The sequence below is a fragment of the Macaca fascicularis genome, chromosome 10 (genome assembly GCF_037993035.2).
Source record: "Macaca fascicularis isolate 582-1 chromosome 10, T2T-MFA8v1.1".
NCBI classification, from domain to species: Eukaryota; Metazoa; Chordata; class Mammalia; order Primates; family Cercopithecidae; genus Macaca; species Macaca fascicularis.
The window spans coordinates 106,179,100-106,204,208 of NC_088384.1; the positions used below are offsets into that span (position 1 = coordinate 106,179,100).

At 42.4% G+C, this 25,109-nt stretch overlaps 1 protein-coding gene across 11 annotated transcripts in view; it reads right to left on the reverse strand.

The window, feature by feature from the left end:
* Positions 1 to 25,109, reverse strand: part of UBE2V1 (ubiquitin conjugating enzyme E2 V1) — a 35,068-nt gene that overhangs the window by 7,577 nt on the left and 2,382 nt on the right. For 2 of the 11 annotated variants that reach the window (XM_045363111.3, XM_065523291.2), the window contains exons 2-4: positions 21,341 to 21,398; positions 18,907 to 19,021; positions 8,417 to 8,565 (exon numbers count right to left, since the gene is read on the reverse strand). In XM_045363111.3, the coding sequence (XP_045219046.1) occupies positions 8,417 to 8,565; positions 18,907 to 18,925 (168 nt within the window). In that variant the 5' untranslated portion in view covers positions 18,926 to 19,021; positions 21,341 to 21,398. Of the gene's footprint in view, positions 1 to 7,191; positions 8,015 to 8,226; positions 8,566 to 10,374; positions 10,483 to 18,906; positions 19,022 to 21,340; positions 21,399 to 22,039; positions 22,208 to 25,109 lie in introns of those variants that run through there. The other 9 variants (XM_074005544.1, XM_074005543.1, XM_074005542.1 and 6 more) reach the window with 9 other exon arrangements.

The window sequence follows — 25,109 nt, forward strand, 5'->3', positions numbered from 1 at the left end:
GTGCACTCCAGCCTGGGTGACAGAATGAGACCCTACCTTAAAAAAAAAAAAAAAAATACGAGAAAAGGAATAAGGTATTAATTACAAAAATATGCAAAGAAAATTACAAAATCTAAACATATAAAAAGGAAACATTAGGTCAACTAGTCACCTGCTATTCAGTTTGAATCTTACGTAGTTATACACAAATTATGTTTAATGTACAATGTGGGTACATGCTATGTTAGAATGCAAATCACTGTTACTACTGGGGAGAAGAGTAGGGATATGGCAGTTAGGGTAAGTCAGGAAAAAAGACTCCACACTAGGTTTTATAACAGAATTTAATATAAAACATTGGTTAAACAGGCGTCAGTAGACTGGAAATGCTAAAAGGGAATCTAAGCTAACACAGATGTAATAAACGAAATGAAGCAGGATGGAAACTCTTAAGGGAGTGGGGACTAAGCTGGAGTTGACCAGGGTTGGAGGCTAAGGAAGAGGTCTGCAGAGCTGAACTCAGATCTCTGAGGAGGGGGTGCTGCCTGGCTGCTGCTAGAACTTCCAAGGAACGGGCCTGGCGGGATGTGATGAGGCTGGTTTTGTGACTGTCCCCAAAAAGCTGGAGACTGAAACCCACTGCTGATGCCAGGATGAAGGGCTGTTACCAGGGTGGTACAGACAGAACAAACAGGCAAACAAGACACAGCAAATCCCTTTTCCCTTCCCCATGCCTTTCAGGCTCTCTCTTGTGTCCCTGACTGGTGGAACCTTAAGAGGAAGCCAGCTGACAAAGGAAAAGTGTAGTGTGCAGAGTCCCAGCCCCAGCATCCAAAGTAAAGCGGAGAGAAGCGGGCTTGGAGCTTCCTAACCAGCACCAGCAGGCACCTCTCTGCACAGCAACGAGACACAATTATCCTTTGTACAGAGACTCTCCCTCTTCCCACCACTCATGGTATCCTTCTGAGTAAGCACAGGACCCATCTCTAGGCAATATTAAGTTTTCACTTCTCTAGTTAGGTTGTAGAATATTTGGGTGACACTCAGACTTAAGGACTGAATGGTCAAATTAACCACATGATCCTAATATAAAATAAAAAGGAGGAGGCATTTGCCCCTTCATATTTGCTTGCTGTTCCTTTAGGTATCACTCCAGTATGAGTCCCCTCACCTTGGCAGCAAGAGCTGGTTTTGGGCTTCAGTGTCTTTTGTACTCCCCCAACCAGCCTTGCCCTTGCCCCGTGGGTGCCAGCAGCAGCAGAGGGGGCACCTTTTTCCCAAGTGCCAGATTCTGACAGCCCAAGCTTCCTCTCCTGGCCTCCCAACCCCAGGGGGTGGTTACTGTTTCTGCAGCGGTATCTGTGTTCTCACAGTGTGCCTTCTTTGATTTTTTAGTCCAACTTAAATTTGATCAACTTCCTATATTAAATTATCTCTGTTGCCTAGTATTGGGTATAGATCCAAAGGAAATTAAATCAGTATCTCAAAGAGATAGCTCTTTGCAGCTATTCACAATAGCCAATACATGGAAACAACTTAAATGTCCTAGAGAAAATATGGCATATATCACACAATGAAATATTATTCAGCCATAAATAAGAAATCCTGCCAGTTGGAGAACGCTTGAACCCGGGAGGCGGAGGCTGCAGTGAGCCGAGATGGCGCCACTGCACACCAGCCTAGGCGACAGTGCGAGACTTTGTCTCAAAAAAAAAAAAAAAAAAAAGACAAAAAGAAATCTTGCCAGTCCTGACAACATGGATGAGCCTGAAGGACATTGCGCTAAGTGAAATAAGCCAGACACAGAAAGACAAAGACTGTATGATCTCACTTATATGTGGAATCTAAAAGTAGAACTCACAGAAGCAGAGAATAGAACAGTGGTTGACAGGGACCAGGGTGTAAGGGGAAATACTGGTCAAAGGGCACAAACTTTCAGTTATGAGTAAGTTCTGGGAATCTAATGTAAAGCATGGTGACTACAGGTAATAATGCTGGATTGTTTACTTGAAATTTGGTAAAACAGTACATCTTAAGTGTCCTTACCACAGACACAGACAGACACACAAGGTAGCTACATGTAGTGATGGATGTGTTGATTAATTTGGTTGTGGTAATCATTACACAATGTATATGTATATCAAGTCATCACATTGTATACCTTGGATATATATAGTTTTTATCAATTACACCTTAATAAAGCTGGGAAAAAAATTACCTTGTATGATTTCTCTTTTCCTGACTGACACAGAGTTAAAGCGGGACTAAGTTAACTTCTTATTCTATATACTCTATATTGTCGGAAAAAAAATTTTTTTTGAGACAAGAGTCTTGCTCTGTCACCCAGGTTGGAGTGCAGTGGTATGATCTTGGCCCACTGAAACCTCTGCCTCCTGGGTTCAAGCAATTCTCCCTCCTTAGCCTCCCGAGTAGCTGGGACTACAGGCGCACGGCACTATGCCCAGCTAAGTTTTATATTTTTAGTAGAGATGGGGTTTCAACACGTTGGCCAGGCTGGTCTCAACTCCTGACCTCAAGTGATTCACCCGCCTCGGCCTCCCAAAGCGCTGGGATTACAGGCGTGAATCACCACGCCTGGGATTTTGTCGTTAAAAATATTTACAAGAATATATTCATTAATTAGTCATATAACTGAAGGCTTTTTTTTTTTTTTTTTAGACGGAGTCTTGCTCTTGTCGCCCAGGCTGGAGTGCTGTGGTGCAATCTCGGCTCACTGCAACCTCCACCTCCCGGGTTCAAGTGATTCTCCTGCCTCAGCCTCCTGAGTCAGGCACCTGCCACCGCGCCCAGCTAATTTTTATACTTTTTTAGTAGAGACAGGGTTTCGCCATATTGGCCAGGCTGGTCTTGAACTCCTGACCTCAGGTGATCTGCCCGCCTCGGCCTCCCAAAGTGCTGGAATTACAGGCGTGAGCCACCATGCCTGGCCTCAAAGCTTTTAAAAAAGAGATCAGTCAATAAGCACTGATATAGAAAGATGTCCACCATCTACCATCTATTAGGTGAAAAAAATTAAGTTGTAAAACATTATGCATAGGAAGATCTCATTTTTCTTAAAAAGATATATATTTACGTTTGCACACCCACAGCAAAAATGGGTAGAAACACACCACACACCAACTTAAGTTTCATTCAATGGTGAGCGTAATGAATCAGAGAAAGGATCACTTTCCTTTTACTTCCTACACCCCTGTAATTATGTTCGGTTCCTCTGAAGCATGGGTACCAGTACTTCAGGGTAAGTATGTGTATAAACACACAGCCAGGCTCTAACCTACACATAAAACACTATTTTGGCTGGGTGTCGTGGCTCACGCCTGTAATCCCAGCACTTTGGGAGACCAAGGTGGGCAGATCACCTGAGGTCAGGAGTTTGAGACCAGCTTGGCCAACATGGCAAAAACCTGTCTCTACTAAAAATACAAAAATTAGCCAGGCGTGGTGGTGTGTGCCTGTAATCCCAGCTACTAGGGAGGGTGAGGCAAGAGAATCGCTTGAACCTAGGAGGCAGAGATTGCAGTGAGCTGAGATCATGCTACTGCACTCCAGTCTGGGCAACAGAGCAAGGTTCATCTCAAAAAAAAAAAAAAAAAAAAACAGAAAAAACACTATTTTGGAGAACCCCAGAGGCACAATAGTGCTTCTCAATGAGGGCAATTTTTGCCCCTCTGCTGGGAAGGGGAAGGGAGGATCAAGCACTGTCTAGACACATTTATGGTTGTTGCAATGGAGACGGGGTACTGCTGGCATCTAGTGAGTAGAGGCCAGGGATGCTGCTAAACAGCCTACATGCACACACCTAGCACCCCCATGACAAAGAAAAGAACCAGCCCAATATGCCGAGGCTGAGAAACCCTGCTCTATATAACTTGACTATTGTTAGTACTTCTGTGGTCAAAGTAGAAATACTCCATGTCTAATGCTATGAACAGCCAGACATTTGCCAGAATTATGCAAGGAGTAGTTGGCTCAGAAGCTTTGTTTTTAGGCTTGCAGGATTTGCTTTTCTTTAAATAAAAACAAACAAACAAACAAAAAAGGTGGGGGCACTATTCAAACAGCACACATATATGACTAAAACATTCAAAGAGTACAGAAGGGTATATGGTAAAAAGTAAGTTTCCTTTCCACTCTAGCCCTAGCCAGCCAGCTCCCTTCTGAAGAAGACAATCCCTGTCAGCAGCTTCTTTTCCATTCCTCCAGAGGTATTCTAAGCACACAGAAGCAGTGTATGCATGAGCTCTTCCTCTGCCCCCATGGCCCCCGACTCCAACTGGCAGCATACTCTGTCTCCTGCTTTATAATTTACTTTTTCACAATATCATGGAGATCATTCCATTTACTTTTTCACAATGTCATGGAGATCATTCCATTTCAGCACACATAAATCTGTCTCATTGTTCAACAGCTAAACAGGAAATAATATGGTGTACTCAAAGATGATGTTGTTTCCAATATTTTGCTACTACTGACAATGCTGCATGAAATAATTTTGTACACTGCCTTTGGGCAATACATTGAAGAGAAGCTGGAAAGTAAATTCCTAGAAGAATTCCTGGATCATATGGTACAAACCTTTGAAATTTTGATGGAAAACATTCTTTTGAGTAAAACAAAAACAAAAATATAATAGGGAGATGAGTTACTCAAGTGCTCTATTTAGATGCTGTAATAATTATGTGGATATTCGAGTTATATAGCAAACAGCTCATGTGTTAATCATAAAAGATTGGTCACAGGAAGTATCTACATGCAGATAGTTCCTTTTATGACTTAGTTTCTAACCTTGGGGAACCAGGATAATAAAAACTAAAGGGGTCAAAAGACAGTAACAAGTACTGGTGAGAATGTTGAGAAATGGGAACTCTCAGGCATTGCTAGTAGGAATGTAAAATGGCGCAGTCGCTTTGGGAAACAGTTTGGCATTTCCTCCAAATGTTAAACACAGTTACCATATGATCCAGCAATTCCACTCCTAGGTATACACCCAGGGGAATTCAAAATCTGTATCTCCGGCAGGGTGCGGTGGCTCATGAGGTCAGGAGTTCAAGACCAGCCTGGCTAAGATGGCGAAACCCTGTCTCTACTAAAAATACAAAATTAACTGGGCGTGGTGGCAGGCACCTGTAATCCCAGCTACTCGGGAGGCTGAGACAGAGAATTGCTTGAACCCAGAAGGCAGAGGTTGCAGTGAGCTGAGACTGTGCCACTGCACTCCAGCCTGGGAGACAGAGGGAGACTCCAACTCAAAAAAATATATATATATGATATATAATCTATATATATCTATATATAAATATATATCTACATAGACATAAAATATATTTATATAGATATATAGATATATATCTATAAATATAAATATATATAAATATAAAAATATATATCTATATATAAATATATCCATATATAAATATATAAGATATATATATTGTTATATATAACATATGTTATATAATATATTGTATGTTATATATTATATGTTATGGATAATATATATTACATATGCTATGTATAATATATATTATATTATGTATGTTTTATATATAATATAGGCGTGGAGGATTTGCTTTTCTTTAAATAATATATAATTATATTATATTTATATTATACAATTATATATGTAACATATTTACATATGTGTAATATATATGTAATATATGTAATATAATTGTATATAATATAAATATATATTATATGTTATATATTATATAATATAAATATATATTATATGTTATATAATATATAACATATATAATATATATCCATCTTCAAAGGAGAAAAAATTAGGTAGCCAAAAACAAAAACTATGTCCATCCATTCCAGCAGGTGTAGATAAAAAAAAAAAAGAAACTATATGTCCACTTACAAACCTTTAATATAAACATTCCTAACAGCATGATTTATAATAGCCAAAAGGTAGAAACAACCCAAATGTTCACCAACAAATGAACAAAATATGGCATATCTGTACAATGGAATATTATCCAGCCATAAGAAGAATAAAAGTATTGATAGATGCTACAGTATGCTTGAACCTTGAAAAAATTATGCTGAGTAAAGGAAGCCAGTCACAAAAGGCCACATACTGTAGAATTCCATTTTTATAATAGATATTCAGAAAAGGCAAATTCATTGAGCTAGAAAGTAGACTGATGATTGTCAAAGATGGGAAATGGGGCATGTGGGAGGGAGAATGGGGGCTGCCTACTGATGGGTATGGGGTTTCTTTTTGAGGTGATGACAATGTTCTGAAATTAGTGACAGATGCACAATTCTGAATATAAGACCACTGAACTGTACATTTAAAGGGGTGAATTCTATCCCAATAAAGCTGTTACTAAAAACAAATACATGAGGCCTGGCGTGGTGGCTCACACCTGTAATCCCAGCACTTTGGGAGGCCGAGGCGGACGGATCACGAGGTCAAGAGATTGAGACCATCCTGGCAAACACAGTGAAACTCCGTCTCTACTAAAAGGTACAAAAATTACCTGGGCGTGGTGGCGCTCGCCTGTAGTCCCAGCTACTTGGAGGGCTGAGGCAGGAGAATTGCTTGAACCCGGGAGGTGGAGGTTGCAGTGAGCCGAGATTGCGCCACTGCACTCCAGCCTGGCAACAGAGCAAGACTCCGCCTCAAAAAAAAAAAAAAAAAAAAAAAAAAAAATATATATATATATATATATGGAGGACACCTGGCATACCATAGCTACACATTACAACTTCCAAAGCCTCTTTTGGAAAGAGATAAACTGAAATTCAGGGTAGCCCAAGCTGTTTCAGGTGGATAGAATATTTTCAGCAGAACTTACTGATTCATTGTTTTGTGTGTTTTTTTGAAAGTGTACAATTCAGTGGTATTTAGTGTATTGCAATGTTGTATACTGGTTCAATTCTCAGTATTTTAGAACCTGTAAATCATTAAGTTGATTAGCAAACCTATTGAGTACCCCATTTCTAGGTATTCTGGGAAGTAAGGAGGGAAGCACAGTTCTCATCCTCAAGAAACCAAAATCATTCTTAGGAAGAGAAGACATGCAGTGAAGAAGACGTCAGCATGTGATGGACCTTCAGAGACAGTAAAGAAAATTATCTCCATGGAGAAATAGGATTTCTAGATTGGGTTTTCCCCAGTATTTAGCAGACACAGAACATTCTAGTTTTCATAGAAAAAAAGGATAAAGAAGTGAGTAAAAACAGATCGAACGTATATATTTTTAAAACTCCACAAAACTACAGGGTCACAAAATGATTCAAGAAGCAACATTAAATGGTAAAGCCAATCATTCACCATGAATGTTGATGACCATCTGAGATGAGCATTAGTGTCCTAACACGTAATGAACAGTCACTTGTCCCTGTTCCAGCCGGGGCCACGCCCTGCATGTCTTTCTGCTCCCACAGTGCTAGTGCAAAGTCCTGTACACAATCAAACGAATGAACGTCGTCATCACCCTTAAACACACACAGACACAGGACAGGTCTTGCTACATTCAGGCAGAAGCTCTCACTGCTTGTCTGAAGTGTGTGTCACAGTATGGAAACTGATTTCTTGACTCCTACATCAAGTTACTACTTGATTAGTATCTTCTATAATGGTAACAGATGAAAACTCAAAATGTAAACAAAAGGGAGACACCACAGCACAGTGGTTAAGAGCACAGGCTCTGGAGTCAGATCTGATTTGGGGGTTACCAGCTATGTGACTTTGGGCAAGAGACTTGACTCCTCTGAGTCTGTCTCCTCAGCTGTAAAATGGAATGCAATTGCACCTAACAATAGGGTTTTGTGAGAGTTAAGAGACATTTCCTGAGGGTTTACTATGTGTCCTCGAAAAATGGTTGGCTGGCATTATGAAGACTGGGAACTCTCACAAATCAGGAAGTTCTGAAAGAGGCCACTTTTCCCCATCCTCATTGTCTTGGTCTTCTTTGCAAAGGCCTCTGGGTCTAGCAGTGCCTGGAATAGACCAGGAGCTGACAGGCTGGCATTAGGATACAGGTGCACGGCAGACCTGGGAGACAGTGAAGAAAAACAACAACTGGGAAGGCTTTCCAGAGTTCATTTGGAGACTAGCTTCAGGAATGCTGGCTATACCTAGGGCCTAGTTATTTGGTTAGTCCAGAGATTGTTCGGAATGACATCTGAGGGTGCAATGACCTCATACCTTACTGTCTACATTGTCATATAAATTCACACTATGAGTCTAAACAGATTTTTGCTTACCATTTAGAGGGGTTAAACAGCATCAGAGGAGGTTCAAATATATAAACTGAAACTGGTCAAAAAAGAATAGCCACATTTCAGAAAATATACCATTGGTGAGCTTTTTTTCCGTGATAAGGCTAGGATTTTTCTAAAAGGAGGCACAGTGAATTTAAGACATTGACATTTATAGCCGTAGCTCGACGCTTACTCTTGGAGGCCCAATTATCATCCCTGTCCATCTTGTAAGTGTCATGTCTTCGTCATCTTCTAGACCCCAGCTAACTGTGCCATCTCCTACTCCTTTCTGGCCTTCTTCGAGTTCTTCCAACAGTCGGAAATTGCGAGGGACTTTTACTCCTAAAATAAATGGAAAGAAATTCAAGATACCAGCAACTCCAGGGGAACTTGTAAGCCTAGAGCTAGCTGCTCATTATCGCTCCCTGGGAATAAAGATGCTAACATGCAAAAAAATCATGGGAAGTTATCACACCTCAAACTTGCCACTTATAAAGCTATCAGTATCAACCAGCACAACCAGAGGGAAGGGGCACATGGTTCTCTGACAGGTGAAGTGACTAGGGCTAGATAACCAAACTTAGATACCCCACCCCCACCCCTCGGACAAACCTTATAAGGGGCTTACATGTCTAAATGTCGATGAATTGGGGTTAACTAGTGTGAGATGAAAACCATCAATATCAAGTGCTAACAAAAGTACCTTGGAAGACAAGAGGCTGAGACTATGCTTATTTGTTGGCATGACTCTCAAACAACCTTTAGGAGGAATAGTCGCCATGGATATGGCAAATAAAAATGGTGTCCTCTTAGTCAACTAAGAGTCAATTGAAGGCACCAAGGATAAAATGTTCTATTGTTTTTCAATTATTTAAACGATAGTTTCTCTTTTAACTTACAAAAAAGGTAAAAGGGAATAGCTGGCTCTCTAATTTTTTCCCAAAAATCCCAAAGCCTGGCAAGTAGCTCTTGAAAGCAACACATGAAAACATCTCAGAGGTTCAAGACACAGTACCGGGTTCAGGCTGAGATTTGAGCCATTTCTAGATGTCTTCCAGAACAGAATATTGGCCAGACTCTCAAGAGACAAATAGGACTAACCATGTGACTGTGAAGAGAGGCTCACTTGAGGGACCCCAAATTGTGGGAGGTGTTGCCAGTATATGCATCTCCCAAAGTGTAGGACACATGCCATTAATTTAATTGGAATAAATATTTGAGCACCTATTATACATCAGGCACTTTTCTAAGCACTGAAGAACAAGCAGTGAATAAAACAAAAATGCCTGCAGCTTACATTCTAGTAGGAGACATATAATGGACAAAAATCAATATGTAAATTATACAGTATGATAGATTCTGCTGTTCTGGAGCAGGGAGTAATAGGGGAGGGGCAATACTTTCAAATGGAGTGATCGAGGAAAAGTGTTATTGCAATCAGGTGTCATAACTAAAGACTTGAAGAAGGTGACAGGGCATGATTTATGGATAGCTGAGGGGAAAGTCTTTGAGACAGAGCAAACAAGTGCAAAGGCCCTAAAACAGAGGCTTGCTTAAGGTGTCAAAGGACAGCAAGGAGGCCAATTTAGCTTAAACCAAGTGAGGGATGAGACAGCAAGAGGAGATTAAGGATGCCAACTGTTACTGCGTGACATGATCTGTCCCTCAGACTGCTGTGTGAGGACAAGAGTGAAGGGAGCAAGAGCAGAAACAGCTAGGGGGATACTGCAATAGTCCTAGCAAAAGGTAATACCGGCTTGGACCAGGGTGATAGCAGGAAAGTAGTGAGGAGCGGCGTAATTCTAGGCATTTGAGAGGTCTGAGCTGTGGAGATTTGCTATCAGGTTGCCTGTGAGGTGTGAGAAACAAGAGTCAACTACAGCTCCTGGGTTTTTGGTCCAAGCAGCTGAAAGACGGAGTTGTAGTGGTACGTTAGAGGACTTTAGGTGGTATGTGATTGAACACTTCGTTTTACAGTCATGTATTTATGTTTAAGAATAATTTATTTAGGGTAAGTAATATACTAACTTCCCATCCATAACAATGGTAAAAGTTTCCTTTAAAATAAATGTAAGCAAAAGAGTCAGTTGATTACAAAAAAATGTTAAATAATACTACATATGGTATTTGAAAGGAAACAGCAAAACCTACAAGCATACTTGAACTGTTTGTTTGGAAAACACTGGCATTTTCATCTGCACAGCAGCCAACTGGATTATTCAGCTACCCGGGACTGAGTCTTCTCTAGCAAACATAAAACTGAAAGACAGTGGTGACATTACAGGCAAAAAGTCAGACAACACAACTGTTGTTCAGAAAGGGTTCAATCTAAATCTTTAATGATCCTAATTAGGCTGGGGGGGAGAAGTCACTGCCTTACTACTGGTTAATTTATAAGCCTACACTAATAAAAATGAAGATCAAAAGAACATAAAATCATATTGATAGGAAGGCTAATGACTGAGGTACTTGTTCACAGATGGTGTTACGGCTGAACTGTGTTTCCCTCAAATTTATGTACTGAAGTCCTAACTCCCAGTACCTCAGAATGTGACAAAACCTGCTGACACCTTGATCCTGAGCTTCTGGTCTCCAGAGCTGTGAGAAATTTGTTAAGCCCCCACCCAGTCTATGGGATTTTGTTATGACAGCACTAGCAAACCCATACAGATGAGAAGTGACATCTTGTTTTTTCTTTTTTTTTTTGAGATGGGGTCTCGCTCTGTCGCCCAGGCTGGAGTGCAGTGGTGTGATCTCGGCTCACTGCAAGCTCCGCCTCCTGGGTGAACACCATTCTCCTGCCTCAGCCTCCCGAGTAGCTGGGACCACAGGCGCCCGCCACCACGCCCAGCTAATTTTTTTCTATTTTTTAGTAGAGACGGGGTTTCACCATGACAGCCAGGATGGTCTCGATCTCCTGACCTCATGATTCGCCTGCCTCGGCCTCCCAAAGTGCTCGGATTACAGGCGTGAGCTACCACGCCCGGCCAATAAGTGACATCTTAAGAAGCTTTATAGAGTTGGTAAGGATACAGAACAAGATGTTAAGAGTTATCTCTGGGTAAAAGAATTATGGATGATTCCCCCTACTTTCTCTATTTCCTGATTTTTTACAACAATCCCATGTTATTTGCATAACAAAAAACCAATTAGGAACCATTTCAGTTGTATCCCACACAAGAACCTACTCAGGGCCTGTGCGCCTGTCATTCCTGCTGTCCAGAAGGCTCCTTCCCCTAGGAATCCATAAGCTAAGCTCCCTCAGCTTCTTTAGGGCATTGGTTGTCCAGCACTTCATCTCACTAAGGATCAAGCGTTCTTCTCTGAGGAGGAATCTCACTTAACAGCATTCCTTAAGTGATTAACTTTTAGTGGACAATGTTTTTAATGTTACTAAAACTTGGTCAGCTGGGTATGGTGGCTCACACCTGCAATCGCAGCACTTTGAGAAGCCAAGACAGTCGTCTGAGGCCAGGAGTTCAAGACCAGCCTGGGCAACATGGAGAAATCTCATCTCTACAGAAAAATACAAAAATTGGCTGGGCATGGTAGTGCCCACCTGTAGTCCTAGTTACTCAGGAGGCTGAGGTGGGAGGGTCACTTGAGCCAGGGAGGCGGAGGTTGCAGTGAGATGAGAGATTGCACCACTGTACTCCGGCCTGGGCGACAGAGTGAGACCCTGTCTCAAAAACAAAAATAAATAAAAAATAATAAATAAATACATTAGCTGGGTGTGGTGGTGCACACCTGTAGTCTCAGCTGCTTGGGAGACTGAGACAGGAGGACTGCTTGAGCCTGGGAGGTCAAGTCTGCAGTGAGCTATGATCATGCCACTGCACTCCAGCCTGGGCAACTAAGCAAAAACCTGTCTCTTTAAAAACAAACAAACAAAAAGATGGGAAACAGTGGCTCACGCCTGTAATTCCAGCACTTTGGGAGGCCGAGGTGGGCAGATCACGAGCTCAGGAGTTCGAGACCAGTCTGGCCAGCATGGTGAAACTCTCTCTCTACTAAAAATACAAAAATTAGCCAGGCGTGGTGGTGTGCACCTATAGTCCCAGCTACTTGGGAGGTTGAGGCAGAAAAATCACTTGAACCCTGGAGGTGGAGGTTTCAGTGAGCTGAGATTACGCCACTGGACTCCAGCCTGGGTGACACAGCGAGACTTCCATCTCCAAAAACAAACAAACAAACAGACAAACAAATAAATAAATAAAAGTGTTAAGACTGCCAAATAAATGGCCAAGTATAACAGCTTCTATAGCTGAGCCTTTCATTACTGAATGGAAGCTGTATTATACATGTGACCTCTATTTTGAGTTGCTCTTTTTGGCAAGACAAAAAAATGTGTTAGTTTCTTATGTCAGGTATTTAAATGTCAGCTGGACTATTTATAGTAGGACTATTCCTCTTGTAAATTTAAGCAAAGAACATCTCTATGGCTGAAAGGTTACCTTTTCATCTAACAATCAGATCTGATTAGGAAATCCTAACATTCAAATATCACAAGCTTGTTGCTATTAGTTTCAAAACAGTGAATTCAAGTTATATTTTTCTGATATTTAATTTTTACTTGTGAAGTAGGGCAAAATATATCAGTAATTAACCCTATACTTCCAACAGACATTTCCATCGGATTAGATATTCGATTACTTAAAACCAAGCGTGCAAAGCCCACATATACAACTGAACCAAAGAAACAGGTCAATTTATTTTAGGCTAGTATTTGGAACAGGAATTGAGATCCACAGAGGGAAAGGTCAGCTTTCTTTTGTTCCTGCATTATAGGACAATTTGATTCTGACTCAAATTGTAAAGCCAGCACCAGAAACAGTTCAATAAATGAAAAACTTTGGACTGGCTGATATCTATCTGTATTCCAACTAGGAGTTGTGATACACATATAAATATAAGAATAACTGCTATCTACTGAACAATTACAATAAACATTTATTTCATTTGAACAGCAGTTCTCAAACCTTTTGCTTTCAAGAATGCTTTATACTCTCAACAATCACTGAAGACCTCAAAGAACCTTTGTTTGTTTGTTTGTTTTGAAATGGTGTCTCACTCTTGTCACCCAGGCTGGAGTGCAATGGCGCGATCTCGGCTCACTGCAGCCTCTGCCTCCTGGGTTCAAGCGATTCTCCTGCCTCAGCCTCCCAAGTAGCTGGGATTACAGTTATGCGCCACCACGCCCAGATAATTTTTGTATTTTCAGTAGAGACAAGGTTTCACCACGTTGGCCAGGCTGGTCTTGAACTCCTGACCTCAGGTGATCTGCCTGCCTTGGCCTCCCAAGTGCTGGGTTACAGGTGTGAGCCACCGCGCCCGGTGAAGACCTCAAAGAACCTTTATGTGGGTAACACCTATTTATATTTGCCAAGTTAGAAATTAAAACCGAGAAATCTTAAAATTATGAACTCATTTAAAAGTAATCACAACAAACCATTATATGTTAAGACAAATAATAAATTTTATTAAATAACTATGTTTTCCAAAGAACAAAAGAAAATTAGTGAGAAGACGGCATGGTTTTGCAAATAACCTTGACGTCTGGCTTAAAACAACAGAGCATATGAAGAACTGAGGTGAGGGGAGAACACACATGCTATCTAAAGGGGACAGTTACTCCTTAACTCTGGCCAAATGTCTACAGGCCAGATTCTGCTCATGGACCATCATGAGCTCAGAGAATATTTAAAACTCTTTCTTTTGTCAAAAGGGCAAGTGAAGACTGGTAAACATTGTGCTATCTGGCATTGGGCAGTTAAGAACTCTGTAAACCTTTATTCAACTAAATCTTGAAGAATTTAAGTCCACAAACTAGAAAGCTCCTAAAGTAGATTGTTAATCAGAAGTGGCAAGTTGCCACCAAGTTAGTTGGTATACTAAATTATACTGTGCTAAGAGCATAAAGCTCTTGGTGAGGAAGCATTCTGGGGCTCGTGATTTTTAACGTGTATAGAACTGGACTCACTCCACATTTATAAGCAAAAAAAAAAAAAAAAAAACAAAAACCCAAAAAACAAAACAAACAAAAAAAACTACACATTTCAGAACCACAATGAAAAAAGTTTGCTAGGCTTTTTACCTGCTTGTCAAAATTTCCCTATACATAAATTATCATTAACATATATGCACACACACCTTCTCTCAGTGTGATAATTATGCAACACTTATCCAGCACTTTGCTAGACAATCTAGGGGCTACAAACAAAATAAAAAACTGGGGTCTCCCTAATGCAGTCTAAGGTGTCAATGTAGAAACAAGATATACACAAAAGGCAATTAAATAAAACCATATCAAAACATATGAGAAACAGAATCTACCAGAGGACAGTGTTACTTAGCCTTTGAGGGGTCATAGACTTCTCTGAAATTTGACAAAAGATGAAGAGGTTGGAGCCATGTTACTACTGGACTTTACCGTAAGGGTAATAGCGGGGAGCTGCAAAAGGCTCGGAGTAGGGCAAGAGATAAGGCACATCCAAGTCTCCTAGGTAATGATCAGCTTTTGGGTATGCTACTGCTAATGTCTCAGGATATAGAGCCAGAAGCATTTGCCTAGAGCAAATACTGTGACCGAACGTGTGGCACCAAACTTCTCACAGGCCTGCATGATGGGAAGTAGAAGAGATGTAGAAGATAGGGTAATTAATTCAGCAGCTCCCATTCATTTGTATGACTGTGGTGGTAGTTCGAAAAACAAAACAACAAAACAACAACAACAATAAAAACTGGCCTGTACGCAGTACTTCAGATAAATACTTGTTGAAAATTTTTAAAATTAAGCAAAAAAGGACAAAAGGTTGGCAAACCTCATTTTCTAAAAAACAAACACAAAAGCGACCTTTTATGTGTCCTTGTATGCTCACTGTACTCTCACCAATGATCCTGGGGTGTCATGACGCAGAATCACTAACATAAGGATGCCTGGTCTACCACTCTGTTTTTAAAAGGCATGTCAGGGTAATGGATATATTACCTCCCACAAGTAAGAATTAGAATATATTTTAGAGAAAATTCCATAATCTCTTAGCGGAGGATTAAGAGCACAGACCTAGGATCAAGTTCTGTCTCCACAACTTTCTAGCAATCTAGCTTTGTGCCTGAGCAAGGTAAAGCAGGGATCATGGCACGCCTGCTCCACAGGTGGCAAGGGAGACTACATGAGGTAAGGTCTGGAAAGCACTTTGTATAATACCTGGCACACAGTAAGCTTGCTGCTAAATCATCTCCATCGGCAGACTGTATTATCCATGACAAAACAAAAACCAAAAACCCTCACTTGACCCTATATCCCCCTCCAGCTACCATCTAATTTCTTTGTTCCTTAGTAGCAAAAAAATGAAAAACAGCTGTCTAGACTCCTGGTCTAGATTCTTCACCTTACCTGCACCTATTCCAATCATGCTATTCCACCTAGTCACTCAGGGGCACCAAGGAGCACCCTCTAAATCCTACAGCCAAATCCCATAGTCAGTTCTCAGCTCCCACCCTATAACTGGAGTTTTGGGCAGCACCTGATCACTCCCTCTTTTTTCTTGCTTCTCTGAGCTCCGCTTCTCTTCTCACTAGCTGCCCCGCCTCACCTCCCGGACCTCCAGACTCTGGCTGCCAGGCCTCAGGGCACAGTTCACCTCTGAGGTCTTCTGTCTGCTCCATTCTTCCAAGCAATTTTACCTACAACCAAGGCTTCGAGTAAGCTGACAACTCTCCAATTTAAATTCTCAATTAACTGCCTCTTAGACATCTCCATTTAGATGCCTAATAGGCCTCTCACACTTAAAACACCTCCAAAACAGAATTCCCATGCACTGTTCCTCAAAAGACAAAAACTACCCACTCCTTAAGCTCAGTATATGGCATAAATATTGCTCCGGCCAAAAATCTTGGAGTCATGACGACAAGTCTTTCCCTTATATCCCGTATCTAACCCATTTCCAAAGCTATCCAACACCTGGTTATTTTCACCATCTCCACTGCGACCACTGTCATCCATGCCACCTCAGCCTCCTAACTGGCTATTTCATCCACCAGGCTATACTGACAGTCTATTCTCCACGACGATCCTCTTTTTTTTTTTGAGACGGAATTTCACTCTTGTTGCCCAGGCTGGAGTGCAATGGCACGATCTTGGCTCACCAAAACCTCCACCTCCCGGGTTCAAGTGACTCTCCTGCCTCAGCCTCCTGAGTACAAAGCAGTTCTCCTGCCTCAGCCTCCCAAGTAGCTGGGATTACAGGTATGCACTACCACGCCTGACTAATTTTGTATTTTTAGGAGAGACGGGGTTTCTCTATGTTGGTCAGGCTGGTCTTGAACTTCCAACCTCTCAGGTGATCCGCCCACCTCAGCCTCCCAAAGTGCTAGGATTACAGGCTTGAGCCACCGTGCTTGGCTGACGATCCTCTTAAAGGTAAAATAGGTGCCCTTGCTCTCCTACCGGAAGCCTACTCTTGGCCTTCCGTTGTACCTGCAATCCAGCCAAACTTGTCACCTGGCCAACAGAGCCCCACCTGCTTTGCCAGCATCATTTTGTGCCACTCCGCCTGGCTCCCCCATCCTCCTCCAGCCACACCAGTCCTTCTCTAAGTTTCTGAAGAGGCATCCTCATTTCCTGCCTTTGCATTTGTGAGTCCCTCACCCTGGAATTCTCTGTGCCAGAGCTGGGAATGGCTGACTGGTTCCCTTGTCCTCATCCAAGGGTCTAACTGTCCATTCCCTTATCTTGCCTTATTTTTCTTCATAGTACTCACTGCCACTCGACATTGTAAATATATTCATTTCCACTTTATTGGTTGTTTCTTGTCTGTCTCCCATCTGAACTTAAGCTCCATGACAGTACAACTTCGTCTGTTTTGTTCACTGCTGAATCTCCAATGTCTCAGGGTGCTTTGCCCTCTAGAGTAAGCACCCAAATACTTATTGAAAGAATTAATGAATGACTAGGTATTAGCTAGGAATAGTACTTCAGAATGAACAATGCTCAATGTCACAAAATTCTAATTCTGGTTTATTCTTGAAAATACAAGAGAGAAACATTCACAGTATCATTATCTGGGAGTCTAACATGATAAGGATTATCAAAGGGGCTTAGTATGAATTTTAAAGCCCAAGAACAGTTATATGTTAAGAGGCAGAGTCTCACTCTGTCACCCACATTGGAGTACAGTGGTGTGATTTTGGCTCACTGCAACCTCAGTCTCCTGGGTTGAAGTGTTTCTTGCACCTCAGCCTCCCAAGTAGCTGGGATTACAGGCACCCACCACCACAGCCAGCTAACGTTTGCATTTTCAGTAGAGACGGGGTTTTACCATGTTGGCTAGACTGGTCTCGAACTCCTGGCCTCAGGTGATCCGCCAGCCTCGGCCTCCCAAGGTGCTAGGATTAGAGGCATCAGCCATCACGCCCGGCCTGAATATAATAATTTTAAAAGCTATAAAGCTTAATTAGAAACCAGATGGTCAGGAGAGGTCCTCTCAGAGCCCCCAGTCCCATACACCTTTACTGCCACACAGGCCTGTGCGGTACTTTTTCTTTACATTTTATTTTCTTCCTTTTTTATTGTCTGACTCACTCTCTAAGTTTCTCAAGTTAGAGCTGTGACTCATTCAATGCCGCCTCCCCAGAATCTGGTATGCTGTCTGGCATATAATGATATCAATAAATGTTTTCTGGTTGAAGAAATGGCAGTATCAGGCCAGGCGTAGTGGCTCACGCCTGTAATCCCAGCACTTTGGGAGGCCGAGACGGGCGGATCACAAGGTCAGGAGATCATCCTGGCTAAATGGTGAAACCCTGTCTCTACAAAAATACAAAAATTAGCAGGGTGTGGTGGTGGGCGCCTGTAATCCCAGCTACTCGAGAGGCTGAGGCAGGAGAGTTGCTTGAACCTGGGAGACGGAGGTTACAGTGAGCTGAGATCGCGCCACTGCACTCCAGCCTGGCAACAGGGCGAGACTCTGTCTCAAAAACAAAAACAAAAACAAAAACAAAAACAAAAACTAAAAAAGAAATGGCAGTATTTCCTACTGTAAATTCTAACCTACCGGGTCCAAATTATTGGACAATGTTGCCATATAATTGATATTGGTTTTTTATTTTGAGAGAAGTAAAATTTGGTAACTATTTTTATTTTTATTTATTTTTACAGATGGAGTCTTGCTCCATCACCCAGGTTGGAGTGCAATGGCGTGATCTCAGCTCACTTCAACCTCCACCTTCCTAGTTCAAGCGATTCTCCTGCCTCAATCTCCCAAGTAGCTGGGATTATAGACACGCACCACCATGCCCAGCTAATTCTCATTATGTTTAGCAGAGACGGGGTTTCACCATGTTGGCCAGGCTGGTCTCAAACTCCTGACCTCAAGTGATCCACCTGCCTCAGCCTCCCAAAGTGCTGGGATTACAGGCATGATCCACTGTGCCCCACCTAGTTTTATTTTTAATGAATGAGAATTTTAGGGAAACTTACAATTTTTTTTAAATGAGGGAAAACTGGTGTCTCACCCAAACCACACAAGTGAAAGAATTCTTCACTATAAAATGAACTTTGTTTCATAAAATATGTATGAAAGCAAGTTACTAATATTTCAAACCTTTTAAAAACTGCATACAAATACATCAATATTTTCTACAAAACAAAAGAGCATTTAATTCCAAATGGCCTAACCATACCGTAGTTATAGAACTTCATGGTCTACTCCAGGGACATAAGTCCAAATATTGTTGGAATTCAGAGATCCTGCAGACTTCAAGATGTATCAGTGACAACTGAAAAGCTTATCCTATTCTAAATAGAGAGTTTAAATTAAAAATCATGGTACATTAAACAAAACATTTTAGTGAATATATTAAAAAATTAAACCTACATATGCCAAACAACAGAAGCATAACAGATGAGAAAACCCAAGAATACTCTAACATATGTTTTGGTCCTCTAGCACTTTAATCAATTGAATCAACATAAATTTTAAGATTCCCAATATTTCTCTGTGAATCTGACACCAAAAAGGCAGCTGGAGAAACAGCATCAAGTGACAATATGGAAGACATAAAAACGGACTCTTATAGTCCAGGTGCGGTGGCTCACACCTGTAATCTCAGCACTTTGAGAGGCCGAAGTGGGTGGATCACCTGAGGTCAGGAGTTTGAGACCAATCTGGCCAACATGGTGAAACCCCAGCTCTATTAAAAATACAAAAATCAGCCAGTTGTGATGGCACATGCCTGTAATCCCAGCTACTCAGGAGACTGAGGCATGAGAATCACTTGAACCCGGGAGGTGAAGGTTTCAGTGAGCTGAGATCATGCCATTGTACTCCAGCCTGGGCAACAGGGACTCATCAAAAAAAAAAAAAAAGGACTCTTATAATCTTGCAAAACCAAGAGAACTACAGGCTCTATGATAGCTAGGAGGTACACTAGGAAAATCTACAGCTAATGATAAGTATAATCAAATAGACTGTGACTATTAAAAAGTGAACTATGAAAATGTTAAGAAAATTTCACCAAGGTGCTAATATATCATAGTAATCCAAGACTTTTTGAAGAAAATATTTGTTCCTATTATTTCAGAAGTATTCTTTCCAGAAGGCTTTTTCCTGGATCTGTGTCAGTATCAAAAGTCAGCCGGTTATTCTCTTAGCAAAATATAAAACTTAAAAGTCAGCAGTTGCAGGATATTGCAAATCAAATATGGCAACCAGGTTTAAAAAGCATGAATAGTTGATAGAGCTTTATACCATGTCACAGTAAAACATTTAATGTAGTAATCTGAAACACAGCAACATATTAAAATATTTGTGGCACAAAAAGGATTCTGAAGTCCTTTAAAACATCTTTTGGGAAAATCATGGCCACCAAGGAGCAGCTATCCCAGCATGTCAATCTTGGAAAACCCTGGCCTAGGTCTTGAATTAAAATGGTAGAACTGGCTGGGCGTGGTGGCTCACACCTGTAACCCCAACACTTTGGGAGGCCGAGGTGGGTGGATCACCTGAGGTCAGGAGTTCGAGAATAGCCTGACCAACATGGAGAAACCCTGTCTCTACTAAAAATACAAAATTAGCCAGGTGTGGGGGCACATGTCTGTAATCCCAGCCACTCGGGAGGCTGAGGCAGGAGAATCGCTTGAACCTAGGAGGCGGAGGTTGCAGTGAGCCAAGATTGCACCATTGCGCTCCAGCCTGGGCAAGAAGAGCAAAACTCTGTCTCAAAAAAAAAAAAAAAAAAAAAAAAAAGTAGAACCTCAGAGGTTCCTCCTGAAAAGAAAGCTGCTAGATAAAAATGGTTTGGTTGCCCATTCAGGGAAGACAGTGAACTGAGCTAGGAATCTGATGCTGCTCCCACTTCAGAAAATGAGGAGGTATGGAAGGTGATGCACTGGGATTCAACGTCCTTGAAAACTGGACATAAAGCCAAAATCAACTAACTTTTATTTCTGAGCAACCGGCCAAGTGTAGTCTGGCTGTCTAGTTAGCCTGCCCAGGAGATCTTTTTTTCTCCTTCTCTAGAGCAATGGTTCTCCAAGTTAGTCCTCAGACCTGCAGCCTGGACCTCATCTGTGAACTTGCTAGAAATGTACATTCTCAGGCCCCCAGACCAGAATTCCTGAATCTGAAACTCCAAAGGTGGGCCTAAGAATTTGACAAGCCCTCCAGGTGACTCTGAGGTATACTAGTTTGGGATGCATTGCTCTAGGGGAATTCTAGGGGAAGAATTAGTAGCAATGTGTCATTCTTTACAGTCCAACGATGTGACAACAGCTGGTGACAGAATACAAGACCTTATGCTCTTCTGCTGCTAGGGTCAGTGACCAAGGCCAAGCATCAGATTTTCTTTGACAAGGGGGGAAACAAGATGTGGGAAATGAGTCAGGACAACTGGAGAAGGGGAGGAGGATGGTTAATTCTATGATCAAGTACCTCTATAAATACCACCAAACAAGAATAAGAGGTTTAGTTTTTTGAAAGGCTGAATAGCCACTTTTGCTTCCGCCCTATCAGATACACTGTTTCTCCGCAAATTGTCAAATGTATCCATTTGGCTACATCAAAAAGATCCTGAATTAACTCACTGCAACATTCACAAATATTTACTGAGTACTTACTATTTGGTCCAGAACTGTGCTCGTGCTAGGGACACAGCAGATGGGACAGAATCTTGCCCTAGTGAAAAGGCATAGAAAATATGCAACAAAACAACACTTCAGGTAAGGTTAAGTGCTTTAGAGAAACAGAGCAAAACAAGAAGCTGTGACAATGACTGAAAAACTATATTGAATGGAGTGCTCAGGGATGGCCTTTCTGGGTAGCTGTGACCTGAAGAACAGCAGTCAGGTCCATGAAGATCTGGGGACAGAGTAAGATCAGAGGTGTATATGATACCACATGAAGTCACGGCGGCAGGGCCTTGTGGGCCGTGGAAAAGGGATGGGTTATTCAGTAATAAGAGCAGTGGGAAGGGCTTTCTGAAGGGGAGTGGCAGTTTCTGTTTTATGTCTGTGAAAGATCATTCTGTCTCCTGTATAGAAAGTGGAAAGGCCAAGACTGAAAGCAAGAGGCTTTTTCCATCTTCCAGGCAAGAGAAAGATGGTTCTGGTTAGACTAGGATGACAAGAGTGGAGACAGAAAGGAGGATTTGGCATTTAGTTTGGGGTTACACCTACTGGACTTGTGACAGGGTGGATGTGAAGATGAGGAAAGACTACTACTTGAGAGGCCATTGCTATCTACCCACGAATAAGCTAAACAGCCAAGGCAGAAACAACAACAGACATGCCAATGGCTGAAGATGCTTGCAGGCCTACCTCAGAGAATAGGAAATGGGGGCTGAAAGAACGATCATCCTGGCCAAGAGCACGTGTCCTGAAGCAACACTGTCCCAGAGCACCCAGGCTCTGCACCTCAGGCTAGTCACTCCTCTCCTGGCCTGTTTCCTCACCTTCAAAATCGATACAGCCCTTCACAATGGTCTGCTGTGACAAGTGAGATAATGCAGTTAATACAGTGTCTAGCAGTTAGTTAACCCTAGGAGTGCAACTTAAAAAGAAGTTTGATGGCTTGCATGTAAATAAGGATGAGGAACTACTTTGTACATGCCATGATGGGGCTCCAAGCCCAAGAGTTGTGAGTTATTCAGTATAAAATATAAGCAAGAGCTTCCTTAAAAAAGGACCTCACTCTCCTTGGACAGCACATAACCCAGAAGAGGACAAACAGTGGCCAGAGATGCTACAAAAAGCGTTCCTGAAATGGGTAGCAGCAGACATTTCTTACTAAAGCCCTTTCTCTCTCCAAGATTAAACATTCCAAGACCTAGGAAGAACATATCCCTAAATCCATGCCTTTTCCTTTTCCTTCCTAAGGTACTGGAGTAGGCTGGGGAGGTAACGGGAGATAAAAATGCCTGGGCTCTAGTCTGAGCATCACCAGTCTCCCTTGGCTTTGGCTCCTCCCTCAGTAATGTGGATGGATACTGCCCCTGGCTGGTGACCAGGCTGTGGAGAGTTAGATGAGACAACATCACAGGTGAGTCAAAGTCCATGGGACACTCTAAAGCACTATCAACAATATAACAGTAATAATATTCAAATATTTACTTTGCCAAATGTGCTACTCTGAACTTCATTGTGCCCCTTCAAAATTAAGCAGAGGAGGCCGGGCGCAGTGGCTCAAGCCTGTAATCCCAGCACTTTGGGAGGCCGAGATGGGCGGATCACAAGGTCAGGAGATCGAGACCATCCTGGCTAAAACGGTGAAACCCCGTCTCTACTAAAAAATACAAAAAACTAGCCGGGTGAGGCGGCGGGCACCTGTAGTCCCAGTTACTCGGGAGGCTGAGGCAGGAGAATGGCGTAAACCCGGGAGGCGGAGCTTGCAGTGAGCTGAGATCCGGCCACTGCACTCCAGCCTGGGCAACAGAGCAAGACTCCGTCTCAAAAAAAAAAAAAAAAAAAAATTAAGCAGAGGATTCCTGACTTCATATTTTGTATTCTACTTTTATCAAATTTCTACAGAGCTACAATTTGGGGGGAGGTGGGAGGGACAGAGATATGAAGAGAAAAGAGAATGTGGTGGGGGAAATAGAGTGGTTTTAAGTTAATGTGAAGGGGGAAAATCATGATCATCAAAATTAACCTTGGTAATCCCTTAAGAAAACAATAGCTGGCGGCCCGGCGCGGTGGCTTATGCCTGTAATCCCAGCACTTTGGGAGGCTGAGGAGGGCAGATCATGAGGTCAGGAGTTCGAGACCAGCCTGACCAACATGGAGAAACCCCAACTCTACTAAAAATACAAAAATTAGCCAGGTGTGGTGGCGTGTGCCTGTGATCCCAGCTACTCAGGAGGCTGAGGCAGGAGAATTGCTTTAACCTGGGAAGCGGAGGTTGCAGTGAGCCGAGATTGTACCACTGCACTCCAGCCAGGTGACAGGGCGAAACTCCGCCACACACACACACACACACACACACACACACACACACACACACAGAAACACAAAAGCTTGCACTAGCCCAACAAAGTCAGTTTCCCCTCTATCACTGGGGCAGGCTACTATTTCTTTGGCTGAGCACAATATGAGGCTGTTCTTTAAATGTAGGGCCCATGTTGTAAAAAAGGCACTTAATTACAATTGGCATAAGATTCTCACACAGTGAGACACAAGGGAACTGAGAAAAACTAAGGGACTGTGAGTTTTCATCCATTTCCAGCTCTCTCTGAGGAAGACCCTCGAATGGCAGGGAAGACTAATCTCTGCTGCCCACATGGTTAAGGTTTTTTTTTGTTTTGTTTTTTGTTTGTTTGTTTTTGAGACGGAGTCTCGCTCTGTCGCCCAGGCTGGAGTGCAGTGGCGCGATCTCGGCTCACTGCAAGCTCTGCCTTCCAGGTTCACGCCATTCTCCTGCCTCAGCCTCCTGAGTAGCTGGGACCATAGGCACCTGCCACCACGCCCGGCTAATTTTTTGTATTTTTAGTAGAGACGGGGTTTCACCGTGTTAGCCAGGATGGTCTCGATCTCCTGACCTTGTGATCCACCCGCCTCGGCCTCCCAAAGTACTGGGATTTACAGGCGTGAGCCACAGCACCCAGCCTTATGGTTAAGTTTTTATAAGTTGAATGTGCATATGAGGCCACTCCGATGTATGCAAATTTAAAATCATGCCCCACCAGGGCTTACCACTCTGGCACTTACTTTCTGATTAAATGTCAGGGAAGCCCGTGGGCTGCTAAGTGAGAGGAAGGGCCTGGCAACCAAGGGCCACTATTTGATGTGCTGCAATCCTGGCCAAGGCAGGAGGAAGTCACTGTCATAACATGGGGATTCTGAGGATCTGTGGTGGGCTTTTCACAGTTCCACCCTCTAAAACATATGTAGATACCACACATTGCAGAACCAAAGGAAGTGGGAAGGCGGTGTAGCCAAATGCTGAAAGCAGTGACCATAAAAAACTAAGTTCAGCCCTTACAGGAACTCAAAGGCTTCACAGCTGTTTCCTGGCAACCAGAAGCACAGATTAATAAAGAGCCTCACTCTAAACCTGACTAAGGAAGGCCTCAGGGCCCTGACCACACCTGGAAGACTTCTCAGGGTTAGAAAGCAGGGAGGCCTGTACACTCATTTTAGTTTAACCCAAGTAAGGTCTGCTTAGCACCCTGCACTCTTTTCACTGCCTAGGGACTCTTAGCACCCTGCACTCTTTTCACTGCCTAGGGACTTAGGTCAGATCTTGCCATACTCCTCTTTTTAAGACTCTTATTTATTCATTCAACAAATATTTACTGACTGCCTACTTCATACCAGATACTTGTTTGATGGCTTCCCCTCACACCAAGTCAAATCCAAAGCCATGTCTCTCCAACTCATCTCTTTAACAAGC